General features: G+C 51.7%; 1 protein-coding gene and 1 long non-coding RNA gene across 5 annotated transcripts; one reads left to right on the forward strand and one right to left on the reverse strand.

The window, feature by feature from the left end:
- Window positions 1-511: 511 nt before the first annotated feature.
- On the reverse strand, window positions 512-6048 carry CITED1 (Cbp/p300 interacting transactivator with Glu/Asp rich carboxy-terminal domain 1). Of its 4 annotated transcripts, none has more exons than XM_009234981.4 (3): window positions 5899-6048; window positions 1673-1797; window positions 512-1108 (listed from the first exon to the last, which is right to left on the reverse strand). In XM_009234981.4, exons 2-3 carry the CDS (start codon window positions 1730-1732, stop codon window positions 587-589), a joined length of 582 nt encoding a protein of 193 aa, XP_009233256.1. In that variant the 5' UTR covers window positions 1733-1797; window positions 5899-6048; the 3' UTR covers window positions 512-586. The 4 variants fall into 4 exon arrangements, with proteins under 4 accessions (XP_009233256.1, XP_024096408.1, XP_002831844.2 ...); XM_024240640.3 differs by lacking the exon at window positions 5899-6048 and adding an exon at window positions 5331-5476; XM_002831798.5 differs by lacking the exon at window positions 5899-6048 and adding an exon at window positions 4680-5029.
- A 249-nt stretch (window positions 6049-6297) lies between these two features.
- Window positions 6298-10763, forward strand: LOC129052954 (uncharacterized). The gene is made up of 3 exons (XR_008518099.1): window positions 6298-6880; window positions 7320-7475; window positions 10593-10763. It is a non-coding gene; the product is annotated as an uncharacterized LOC129052954 (long non-coding RNA).
- Window positions 10764-13312: the final 2549 nt, after the last annotated feature.

Here is a 13312-nt window from a genome sequence, read left to right on the forward strand (position 1 = left end):
TTCCAGAGAAATCTGAGCTCCCAGGTCACAGGATCCTTCTTCAGCCCTATCTATCTATTGCACATGGGCAAGAGGGCAAAGGAAAGGCCTTCATGGGTCAGTTGGATTGGGGCTAGAGAGTGGGTGGGGGTGGCTTTTACAGTTGGTGAAGTGTGTGCCACATGGCCAGGGATGTGCCTTTAGACTTGGATGTGCATGTAGCAAGGAGGCTGCAAAAACGTCTGATCAGTCTCTCTTCCAAGAAAGCCCCCAACCAGCCCCTGTAGGCCATGGTGTTCCTGGAGTCTTAGGGCAATGAGACCAGGTACTCCTGAGGAGATAGCCACAGTGGTGCTGGCAGCAGGAATTCAGTGAACAGCCCCCTTCACCCTCCCTTCTCCTTCCATCCCGTCCAGCTCCTTCCCAGCTAGCCACTCACAACCCCGCCATGGGCCTCAGAATTGCTAAAGGGACATCGGACCATATTACACATCATTAGATCTCAATGAAGAACACCTCTAGTTGGCCCATCTCTTTGTAAGTAACTTTATTTTTATTTACAACAGAATTGGTGGCTTTATTCCTCCATCTTTAGGGACACTTGGCATTAGCAGCTAGATGGAAAGTCCGCAGTGAAGTCAAACTCATTCTGCCCCAGCCACAGCTCCGGAAGCTCATTGGCTCGGTCCAACCCCAGTTCCACCACCAGCGACATCAGCACTTCCTCATCCACTGGGTCCGAATCGATGATAGCAGGGCTCTGGGCACCAGCAGAAGGAGAGAGTGATTCTGCCCCTCCCACCTGGGCCCCAAAGTCCCAGTTTTGCAGGGGCCCTGCCTCCCCGGGTTGGCCCGGAGTGGCAGCAGCCATCCCCTGATACTGGCTATTAAGTTTCTGCAGCTGCATACTAGCCAGCAAGTGAGGGGCGGGGTGCAGGTTGAAGGATGGGGGTTTAGTGGGAGGGGTGGTGGTAGGAGAGCCTATTGGAGATCCCGAGGAACTAGTGGGAGCCCCACTGGCCTTGGTTCCATTTGAGGCTACCCCAGGGTAGTGCAGAATGGCCACTGCTTTGCGATCTTTCACCGCAAGGTTGGAGTAGGCCACGGAGCTCATCTCTTGGTTGGCATCCTAGAAGACAGAGAAAAGCACACCATAGTAACCCTGCTCCTGGCTTGTCCTTCATATTCAGCAGATTTAGAAGGTTCCTACCTGCACTTCATTTGGGACTAGAGGTGGAGAGGTAGCAAGAAGACCCCCTTGAAAATTAGGCTCCTACCTCAAGCATCCTTTTGCTGCCATGGCTCTGAGCACTGAGGCCAGAGCCCAGTTATAGTGCTGGAGCACCTGCCATCCTAAGTGGGTTCAATGCTTTCAGCTCCTTCCCCATAGCCTCCACCTCACCATCCTAAAAAGGGCATCTCTTGTCCCTCTTCTCAGCCTCACTTGAGTCTCTTCAACAGAGTGGTTTTGCTCCAACTCGATTTCTCTGCTCCCTTCCCCACCATCTTTCAACACCCCTAGTGGGTTCAATCCAACCACAATTTAGGCAGAAGCTGTTCTCATTCTCCCCAGAGATAGTCCTGTTGTCTCCTCTCTGCTCAAGGACACTGGGTAATGCACCTAGGAGGGCCTGGCCCATGACCCCGGAAAATTTGTCTTTCCCTGACTCATGTGTAAAATGGCAAAAATTACCTCCTTCGCAGGTGAGGTGCCACCCTTGACATCAAGTGCAGGCCTCGACGTTGTTGGCATTTCAGAGCCTTGGCAGAAGTTGGATAAATTGGCGGGAAGCGATGCTGCCAGCTGGAGCTGTTGTGCTGCAAGTGAGGAAGAAGCAGTGGTAAGGGCAAAAGGCTTCACTGACCAGCAAAACACTAGCAAAGCCCGAAGCAGGGCAATGCCACGCAGCTACGAGGCAAGGATGGTGACTGAGTTAGAGCCAAAACCAGAGATCACCCGAGCACAGGGAGGAGATCAAGCTGGAACTTTTGCCTGAGGCAGGAAAGGTGCTTGATTCGGCCAGGTACTGCCCAGGCAGCCACCTACCCATATCACCAAGATGGGACACACTGCTTCCTCATGCAAGTGACTTCACAGTCCCAAGGTGTATGTGTGGGGGTGAGGGTGGCACTGTTCTTGGTTCAGAGGACAGGAATGTCCCTGAGTAAGCAACATATTGTCTCAATGTGCTACTAGCATCCAGGCTGGAGAGTTGGGGCCTCCACTGGGACTGGGAGAATGTGAGAAGTCAGGGCAAGGAAGACCTAGAAAGCTAGAGGTTGCAGCACAGGGAAAGAACAAGTCTCTAGTGCAAATGTCATGGAGCTCCAAAGCATGGCCTTGGGCATGCCTGTGAGAAGCCAGGCTGATTAGGGTGGTCTGGGGGCTCTGAGGCAGCTGGAGCCAGAGAAGCTAGGAATGTCTCACTTTCCTCCATGTCTCAAGCCCCCTCCAAGACAGCCCCAGCATTGGGCTTTCCTAGGATGCCTACCCAAGAAACCTGAGTCCAGCCATTCCCATCTATAGTGACAAGTGAGGCACAGAGATTCAATGGCTTTTTAGTCAGGTAGCAGCGGTTCTGGGAGCAGAATCTAGCACCCCTATGGTCACATGCCTCACCAGACCACTGGCTAAGTCATCATACCTAGCTGGATTCAAAAGGCTTCCAAAGAAGTGATTCCCTGGCTCAAGTGCCAAAGGATAAGGGAATGAGGGCAAAAGAATACCTCCAAACCAGAAAATAAACAAACCTCTGAAAATCTCAACTTATTTTCCTAGAGGCCTGTTTACAAAGAAGAAAAAATGTCCCATAGCTAGGCACAGTAGCACCCTCCTATAGTCTCAGCTACTCAGGAAGCTGAGGTGGGAGGATCACCTGAGCCCTGGAGTTTGATACCAGGCTGGGCAACATAGCAGGACCCTATCTCTTAAAAAAAAAAAAAGCCCCATATATTCTAGCTTTCATGATCAATTAGAGATGTAGAATTTCATATTTATAAATACCTCTTGGTCCAAAGAATCTTGAGGACCTTAAAAAGAGTCTCTAATCTTTCCAAGGAGGCTAGAATTCTCCATGACACTCTCCACTCCGCAGCGGTCATTAAGAATCTGCTCAGACACTTCTAGAAAGTGGCCACTTACTACCTCTCTGTATCATCTTTGTATTGCTTACTTGGGTGGATGGCGGGTGGGGGAGGGAAAAATAGAGAAAGGGGTAAACATTTTTTTTAAAACATGAGGAAAAAATATCAGCTGTTGGGTTCCGCATCATTGCTTGATTGAAGCCCTGCTCCTTCTCTGAGGCAACCATAGAAAAATATTTCAAAAGCAAGTGATCACCAGACAAGGAGTCTAACACACGTCGTCTTCAAGAGCCCTAGCACAATCAGTATCAGACAATTTTCCTGTCCTAAGAAAAATGTCTGGGGGCCCTGTCCATCTTTTCCCGTTCCTATCCAGCCTTTCCTCTCCTTTTTGCCGCTTGGTACCCGAATGTACAAAACGAAGAAAAAACAACAGGAGCAGCAGCAACAACAGCAAAACCAAAAGAGAAACATTAGAAAAATCAAAAGAGAGAACGAGCAAAAAAACTATCTCTATTCTGATATCAGTTCGTGGGGGAAGACCATTTTACTGCGCCTCCCTCTTCAATCTGGGAGCTCCCCCAGAAGACACCCTGTGTCCATTCAGATCTTCTGCCTTCCATTACTGACCCACCACCCACCCTGACCCCAGCCTGGGTCTGTGCTCCATAGGCGCTCAGTAAGTGTTGTTGAATGCGTCTGAAGAAGCAATCGCATTTCCATCGGCATCCCTGGCTCTGCTTCCCCGGCTTTCTGCCCTCCTCCACCACCCTCTAGCCCGTTCGTGGGCAAAACTTGGCCACGCGGAAACGTCCCAGCCCGCTCTCCAAGCCGCGAGCTGACCACTGCGAAACGGCTGCGACAGGCGGCTGGGAAACCTAGAGCAACAAGTGCCTCCTCGCCGGCTGATGCCTGGCGGCCCCCGGCCACCAGTTCCCAGTCCCGCTGCCCGCTCTTCGCTTCAGGCCTTCCCTTGGGTGAGCAGCCCCCTCCCGCCTAGACAGGGGAGGAAAGGGGAGAGGGAAAAGAGGAGAGGCAGGTGGGGGCCTCATCTTTAACCTGTTGGGGGACCAAAAGTTAAAATGGCACCAACCGGATGGTTCCATCTCGATTGCTATTTTCTCACTCAGAAGGAGAAATTTAAAAATCCAAACAGCACTGCGGCTTGGCTTGGACGCGCTCTAACCAGACCAGTCAGTTTCGCCACCTGAAAACTAAAGGCCCGTTGTTTGCGGACAGCTCGGCTGCCCTCCTCGCCGCATCCCAGATGGAGCCGCGGAACCGGGGGCGGCCGGGAGCATCCCTTGCACGGCGGGCGCGAGCACCCAGGCCACCGGGGACCTGAGCGTCCGTTCCCGCAAGTGCTGTATCAGGAACTGATCGTAGAGACAGGATGGACAGGCAGGAAGGGGCACGGGGTGTCGGCCTCCGCGGCGAGTCCGCACTCCGGCGCCGGCGGCGGCCACTCCCGCGCCTGATCAACACTTACTGAGCGCCCGCTGAGCATCCGACGCGGCAGCAGGCTGAGCCTACCCCCTAGCCAAGCCGCCTGCGGTCAGTGCTAAAACCCCGCTAGGAGAAGAGTGAGAGAGGCTCGGAGAGGTGCGGTAACTTGCCCAAGGTCACAGCGCTAGAAAGTGGCGGAGCCGGGATTCGCAGCCAGGTCTCTCTGACTCCAAGTCCGGTGCTCTGCGAAGCAGGGACTCGGCGCGCGGCTCGCCAGCCCGCGTTTATAGGGAGAGGGGTGTGCGCGTGGGTGTGTGTGTGTGGGCGTGTGTCGGGGGAGGGGAGAGCTGAGGTCGACTGGGCAGTAGAGGCAAGTTGCCCAAATTCGCTAACTTCCATCCCGCAATTCCGCTGAACTCGGCCCGAAAAGCCCCTCTTGCCTCAATTTCCCGAAGTAAATCTGAGCTTTGTGCAGCTCTGGAGCCAGAGCGTCCAGATGCGGTCTGGGAGATTAGCAAAGTCGGTGGAAGCCAAGCTGGAGAAAGCGCGGGCGCGGGGAGAAAAGGTGCTGCCGTCTCCCCGGGAGAAGCGGGCACCCGGCCCCGCTGGCCGGCAGGGGGGCGCGCTGGCGAGCGAACCCGAGCGCTGGCGGGCGGGCGGGCGGGCGGCCCCTTGCCCCCAGCAGAGCAGCTTTCCAACAGAAAACAAGTCTCCCCAGAACCCTCCGGCCCGCCTGGTGGCCGCCCACTCCCCACACCCGCTCCACGGGAGTCCTCGGCCCCGCTGCCCAGCCCGGCGCCCAGCCCGGCGGCCCGGCTTACCTCTGAGAAGCCGCCTGCCTTGGAGAGAGGGAAGCGCGGAGCTCGGTGAGCCGCAGGAGAGGCGGCGGAGCCCCCAGCCCCTGGCACGCACGCCGCCGCCACTGCTGCCGCGAACCGGTCGCGCTCAGCGCCCGCGGCCGCGCTGGTGGCCACCCGACCCCGGGGCGCCTGGGAAAAGCCCGCACCGCACCGCGCCGCGCCGCGCCGCGCCGCCGCTGCACCGCACAGTGCCGCGCCAAGCAGCCCCGGACCGAGCTGGTGCCCGCCCGCCCGCCCGCAGCTTCGGCGCCGGACTCCGGGGCGGTGGCGGTGGCGGTGGCGGCCACCGCGCTCCCTTCCCGGCGCTGGGGACCCGGCTCTCAAGCCCCCATTGCCGCCCGGAGAGCCCTGACGCACACGCACACAGCAGCAGACTGGCCTCGGCTAGGAATCCCAGGAAGGACAGACCCTTTTTTTCCCTTTTTTTTCTCCCCTCAATTTCCACGTCTTTATAACCGGCTTAGGGCATTATTAGCACATGTCCTGGCTCGTGGGCGAGTTGGTGGCAAAATCTGAACTGGATACTCACGGAGGGCCCGCGCGGGTGCTGTGCCGTCCGCTGCTCCCTTCCTCCTCACCGGGAACTGCCCCTCGCCGGCGGACTACAAGAGGGCAGCCGGGCAGAGCGAGCTTCCTCTCGGTAGCTCGGCGGTGCCCCTTCTGCAGCTGTGCCGCCGGGCACATTTTTATAGTAGCGGCTGGCGTGTGTGGCCCTTTAAAGGCGCTCGAGCTGGTGCAGTCACCGCGGATCGTGTGAAAGCGAAGGGCCGGCTGGGGAACGGAGTCCACGCGGCCACGCGGGTCCGGCAGCCCTGTGGACCGGCCAAGGCTCCCGGGGTGGGGCTGGCGAGTCCGGGCTATGGGCAGCCCTCGTCCGGAGCCCTGGCCAGTGCCCGGCTTCTAAAGCTGTCGGGGGCCAGGGCCCCGGACACCGGCTCTCCCCACCGCCCTGCGTGGACTTGCCCAATAAATTCCACTTAGTAATTTCACTGAGGCAAAGGAGAGCCGTTAGTGTCTGTTTTCTGACCTAAATCTAGTCGGGGGCCAAAACGGGCTTCAGGGGTTTTGGGAGAGGGCTGTGGGCTCAAGGAGTGACCTGGAAGAGAGGGGCGCACACGGGACGGGGGAATGGTCATTAGTTTTCTGCAGGGCTTTCTTGGAGCCTGTCTGCCTTTTGGGGGACTGTACTATCTCATTCGTTGAAGAGCTGAGGCTGGGGGCTCCTTTTCCTCTTAAAGTCGCCAGATTCTGGGCAGAGTCGCATGGAGGGCCTATATGGCAGCGGTGGCTCTCCTAGAAGTTCTGAGCTGGGGTTGGGTTCGAGGGTTTCTGTTCTGTGGTCATCCAGGGCAGGAGGCTGGCAGGATGCGACCCCGAGATAATGCTACTCTCCCGGACGTGGGGCCAGGTGCAGCTCACTAGGCTCGCCGAAAAGCCAACAGTAGGCAACGGGGTGCGAAGAGCTTGCCCCAGAGTTCGCGGAGATTCCTCCTGCCTTCCCACGATGCCAGGTTGTTTTATTATAACTACATAGTCATTCCCGTCTAGCAAGAATAACGTTTTGCATTTGGAGTTCGTCTTTCTTAGGTAGAGATGTTGTCTTACAAATCCTTACTGGAAAGAGGTCTGGGTCTTCTCCTTCATCTCAATTCGAATTCTTTGTGGCCAAGAAATTCCCACCTTACCTCTTACATGAAGGCCATCAGGATTACCCCTCTGTCACCGCCCCCCACCCCTCCCCCCCGGCCCCGCCGCTCTTTTTTTGCTGCCTTTCAGCAACAACTACTCAGTTTACACTGTTTATAAAACATACTCTTTAAGAAAAGGTCCTGATGTTAAAAAGGGGGGGAAGGAATGTCACGAAGTCATTTTCACTATGTATGTGTTCTGTCTTCTTAATTGGATTTGAAGACCTGAAGGTCTCTTTTTCTTTTCTTTTTCTTTTTTTAGTAGCCCCAAGTGCCCTGCATTTGCTCTTTTAACAAAGTTCTGTTTGTTGACGGACTGACCGGCTTACTGACACAAAGATGAGAAGCAAATGGAGAGACGGATCAAGGCCCTTCCTCGGCATCTGGAGGAAGCTTGGGCGAGTGCCTTGGTCGCCAGGTAAACCCATTCCCCAGACCTCAAGGCTGCCTTGCACAGCTCCAGTCTTTTCACCTACCCTGTCCCAACACAAACCCCGGTAGCATCCACACCCCACACATCTTCGCTGCACTTTCTCACTTTGCTTGCCAGATTGTGGGCCCTGCCTAGTCTCCCTCTGATAAAAGGCGGGATCTGTCGGCACCCTAAAACCTTACTGCAAACCGCGTGTGAAATACACCCTCAAGTTCTCTTGGTGTTTGCCTGGGTTGAAAAAAAAATGTTTCTGCGAAAACTAAGTGGTGGAGAATGAGCGACTCTAGGCTTTCGAATTGCGTGTTACTAATTTGAACCCCTGACCCACCCTCCCCGTCAGCCCCGGCTTGGCTCGGGAGCGGGTCTGGCAACAGCGGCAGCTTCTCCGCTGCAGGCTCCGGATCCGGGAGGTGTGGATCCGCCCTCCATCTATTGGATGGCTCCCAGGCCAATTGTTAGAAAGAGGCATATGTTCATCTCGGCTTCTGGAGTGTCTCCGGAGCAGTTGCTCAACAGCCAGCCCCCTCCCCCATCCGGACCATTGAAGGGCAGAAAAAGGAGCGCCCTCCACCACATTTCTCTGTGCCCACATGCCAGAAAGGGTCTCCCCCCTGGTGACTTCCTGTCATCTCCACTGCTTACCTCCTGGGGAGCAGGAAAGAGAGGGGCTTCAAGCACTCAGCTTTGAAGCACAAAAGCCACCCCTTTCCTTTTTGGGGAGATGGGAGAGGAGGTTAGTTGCAGAGGCTGAGAGGGAGCAAAGGAGACATTTGCATTTCTCGGCAAAAATGCTCTGATCACTGACTTCCCCGTTGGCTCCAGTAGAGCTCAGAGCTCTCCGCTGAACTCTTATCTCCAACTTGGCAACTAGACCGCGAGCTTGCGAAGCGAGGAGAGGACAGGGATGGTCACCTACCGAGAACCTCTGTGCGCCAGCACTGGGCCTGGCATGTTCCCCATCCGTCATCTCATTTAATTCCCAGGACAGCCCTTTGAGGTAGGGTTTACCAAAGGTGAAACAGAGCCTCGGGGAATTGCCCAAGTTCACATAGCCACGTGGCTGAGTGTTTGAATCTGGGTCAGGCTGGCTGCAAAGTTTTTACCCTCAGCCCTAATCCCCGCTGCCTAGGAGGGTAAGGAGGCTGTCTAGAGTACAGGTTCAGGGGTCAGTAGGCCTAGGTTTAAATTCCTACTTTGCCATTTGTTAGCCGCGAAGTCTTAGGCCAATGGCTTCATGCTTTGGTCTTCCGTTTTCCCATCTGTTAAATGGGGATAACAATGGTACCTACTCTGTGGGGGTTGCTTAGCCTAGTTGGTGCCCGCAGTGTAGTAAATGGCCAATAAATGCTGTTATCGTACTGGACCTTCTGATTATTTTCCTTTTGCCTCCCGTCCCTGCCTCAGCTCACATACTTCAGGTTCAGTAATACTTGCTGAATGATTAATTTTAAAATCAGACTGAGAGGGGATGAAGGAGGTCTATACACTCAGGGAGGAGAGAAAGAGAGAAAAATGCAGATTTCTTCTTAAAATCCCACCCTCCAGAACCAAGGACTCCCTGAGCCATATGACAGGAGTAAATTTGGGACCAAAAAAAGGTGACCACTTTTTACAGGTCAGCCTATAAACTTACAGAGTGGTCTCCAGAAACATATACTCAATACGTGTGTAGAAAAAACTTTAAAAGCACAAGTTTTTATTCAAGAATATTTACAGCAGAATTGTTAATAATAGTGAAAAATGAAAAGGAACCTAAATGTCTTGGTAAGGGAGGTGTCCCTTGGTACCTTGACACACACACACACACACACACACACACACAAACACACACACACAAAATCCTGATTTTGAAAACTCTTATTCATAGGAAAATATTCATAACAAAATATGAAATAAAAAATGCTGGGTACAAAGTTGCATAAATATGATGCCAAGCTGCAAAGGGCACAAAGAGAACAAAATTAAATACTCACTATGTTTCCAATCATGTATGAATATGTACAGAAAGCGAAAGTCTGGAAAATACCAAAATGATAACAGTGCCAGTAGAGTGGTGGGATTATGAGTGATTTTTTTCTCTTTTCCCCATATTATGCAATATTATTCTTATAAGTAAATATGAATTTATAGTTAATAAACTCCATAAATATTATGTTCCCACTTTTGTTAAAATATACGTGCATAGAAAAAATATCCATAATCTCACTACTCAATTATAATCACTGTTAACACCAAAAATTGTTAACAGTGATTATAATTGAGTAGTGGAATTATGGATAATATTTTTATTTTGCTTTTCTTTATTTTTCTGCAATATGATTATATTACTTTCTTACAATTAAAACAGATTCATAATTTGAAAAGTACATAATCAGAGGGATCCCACTTGGGTTAAGAGTATGAATGTAAATTGAAAAAAATGAGAAGGAAGTATACTAAAATATTAACAGTTTTTATATTAGGTGGTAAGGAATTATGGGTAATTTCCTCTCTATTTTCTGTAATCTGCTTTTACTATTTTTACAATTAAAATAAAATGTACCTAAAAATAACATATACAATATGATCCCACTTTTGTTAAAAACGAATATGTATATAGAAAAAAATAATAAACTACTCCAAAATGTGGTAGTCTCTGGGTGGTGAGGTTATTAGTGATTTTTGTTTTCTCCTTCATACATGATTTCTTCATATGCCAAATTTTCTACAGTCATCATGTATTAATTTTTTAAAAAAGTATAAAGTACTTCGGTAATGAAGATTTTATGGAAAAAAGAGCATGTCTGGGATTTGCTTTAAAACATTCCAGTTGAGGGTGGGGGGAAAGTGGACAGGGGGTATAGATTAAATAAGATGATAATTGTTGAAGATGGCTTCATTATAATGTGTTTTTGTTTATTTGTTTGTTTGTTTTGAGACAGGGTCTCACTCTGGCACCCAGGCTGGAGTATAGAGGCGCAATCTTGGCTCACTGCCACCTCCGCCTCCTGGGCTCAAACAATTCTCCCACCTTAGCCTCCAGAGTAGCTGGGACTACATGCACGTGCCACCATGCCCAGCTAATTGTTTGAGTTTTTGCATTTTTTGTATTTTTTTTTGTAGAGATGGGGTTTCGTGATGTTGCCCAGTTCTTGAACTCCTGAGCTCAAGTGATCAGTCTGCCTCGGCCGCCCAAAGTGCTGCGATTACAAGTGTGAGCCACCGCGCTGGCCTATAATGTGTTCTTTACTCATGTATATGTTTTTTAATTTCCATAATAAATTTTTTACAACTATTTTTCACATACATTATCTCTTTTAATCTTATGCTACCCCTGTGGGGTCAGTTATCTCCATTTTATAGAAAATTGAGATTCAAAGAGGTGAAGTCACTGGACCTATCACACAACTGGGAGGCGAGACTGGGTCTCCATACTCTAGTTCCAATTCCAAGAGCCCAAGGCTCTTCTACATATCCCAGTTGCTGCTGCTCTTTAAAATAATTAAAAGTAATTAACACTTTGTCTGATTATAAGTGTAATTGTTCACTGCACAGAATTTGCAGATAACAGAAAAGCACTAGGAGGAAAACATAATAATCAACCCAACTGCATCCTAGTTAACCCTCTGGTGTCTGGCCGTGCAAACTTCATCTCAGTTGCCTCTTACTCCAGAGGTATTGTGTGCTGCAAATTCTTCTCAGTAAGAGTGGCTAGTCTTTCCTGATGGGCTATCGAGTGAAGCTGCAACTCTTTGGGGCCCCTGTCACGTGTGGGTTGCCAGGAGATGGTGGGTCCTAACTGCCCCCCCCCGACCCCTGTTATTTCCCAGTGTCCCCTTTAGATACTTCAGCCAGGACCACAGTTTTAGGGGAAGTTCTCCTCTTGCTCCATGTGGAGACTCTGCCCAGAAGCCCCCTTAGGATCCTGTGAGTCTGCAACCACTGTGAGTATGCCTGTGCCTCCATTTCCCCATCTGGAAGATGCTAGTGAGAATAGCAGATGGGTCAGCCTCTGCCAGGGAGTGATGAGCTAACGTCTGTAGTGCTTTCCAGCCCCTCGGAGCAAGGTGCTGGATCCTTCCCGGCTCTGCGCCTGCCCCTGCCAGCCTGAGTGAGCGCCTGGGCGGCTCTGCGCCTGCCCCTGCCAGCCTGAGTGAGCGCCTGGGCCTGGCGGCTCTCCGTGGAGGGAGTGGCCGCATTCCTCTGACCCAGGCCAACAGGCTTGGACAGGCACTCACTTTTGCTTCTGTGTTTAAAAAAAAAAAGGGAAGAAGAAGAAAAGAAGAGAAGAGAAGATGAATTGAAGAAGAAGGGGAACAAGATCAGTTACTAGGGGAATGGGCCTGGAGAAATAGAAAATTGAGAAGAGAGCAGAGCGATCACAGGGCATCCTTGGGCACCCCGATCAGCTTCGTAGATTCTAGCCCTGGTTTCCTGTTTACACATGGGGTGGGGGAAGTTTGGAAAGGGCCAAGAATTGGGTCTAGTTGAATTGATTCCCTACTTGATTTCCTGTTATTTATGCATAATGGGAAAACCGCAAATACACAAACAACTCAGGCCACCCGGCCTCTTGAATCCTTAGGGGCCATCTTCACAGCTCGGCCCACTCCAGCCTTCAGGGATGTCATTCCAGTGTATGTCCCTTCTCTGTGTCCCCTTCTGGCATTCAACTTCATAAGAACCCTAGCCAGTCAATGCTATCATCCCCATTTTAGGAAGAAGGGCATCGAGGCACAGAGAGGGGAAACAAGCCTAAGATGACACAAAGGGTTAAGTGGCAGAGCTGGGATTCACAGCCAGGTCTGGCTCACTCCTGAGGCCAAACATCCCCCACTAGGCTACCCTGTTATCGGTGCCCCCCTGTTATTGGTGTCTATGCTTTTCTTTCTTCTAGAATGGATGGTTCACCACACTCATTGCAGTAAATAGTCAACACGTATGGCCAGAATGGATGCGTGGCCCAGATCTAGGGAGAACTCTTGAGGGAGGAGTCCAGTTAGGGGCTGGGGCAGCAATCTCCAGGGATGAGGTGCAGTTGGGAGAGGGCAGCAGCAAAGATGACTCTGAAAACTTTACCCAGGGAGAAGCCCGGGGTTCAAAGGCAGGGAGGGAGAGAGGTGCTGGTGTAGAGGAGAAAGAGAAGCAGCAAGCAGGCCTGGCCCTGGACTGTTCGGGTGTCAGCAGTGAGGCTGGAGGCCTTGGGAAGGTGTGAGGCTTTGTGGGGGAAGAGAAACTCTGCTTTAAGCATGTTTAGTTTAAGCTGTTGGCAGAACATCCAAGTGGAAATAGCTCACACACAGCCAGGAATATAGGACTGGAAAGAAAGTGAGGTTGTGTCAAAAAGAGCAATCGGCAGGATGACTTTCGGCCAAACTGTGGGGAACTTTCCCCTGCTTCTCTCCATGGCACAGAGAGGGGCTTTCTCCTCGAGGGGCCTGGGGGACACTGGCTTTTCACTGCAGCCATCCCTCTCCCCTCTCCAGCCCCTCCAGCTCAGCACAATCATGGACACGTGCTTCAAATCTCTAAAGGGCAGTGTGAGAGGATCTCAGTCCATAAATTTCCCCATGCCAGGGAGTGACAGGGGCCTCATCTCACGTTGCTAAATACATTTGGCTAGACCTCAAGCATGCCAGGCCTTCCCTGGTTTCACTTTAGCTTCTGGAACACAGGCCTTTGGGGTCTTGTTTGCTCTCCTTTTTTGGCCACGTGCCATTGTCAGGCCAGCACAGTGTCTCCCAGCTTACTTTATCCTTAAAAAGGTGAGGCCACTTCAGTCTGGCCCTGCTCCCTGCAACAGCAGGCTGAAACTGCTCCCTTGGCCTAAGACCTGAGAGATT

The sequence above is a fragment of the Pongo abelii genome, chromosome X (genome assembly GCF_028885655.2).
Source record: "Pongo abelii isolate AG06213 chromosome X, NHGRI_mPonAbe1-v2.0_pri, whole genome shotgun sequence".
Classification (NCBI taxonomy): Eukaryota; Metazoa; Chordata; class Mammalia; order Primates; family Hominidae; genus Pongo; species Pongo abelii.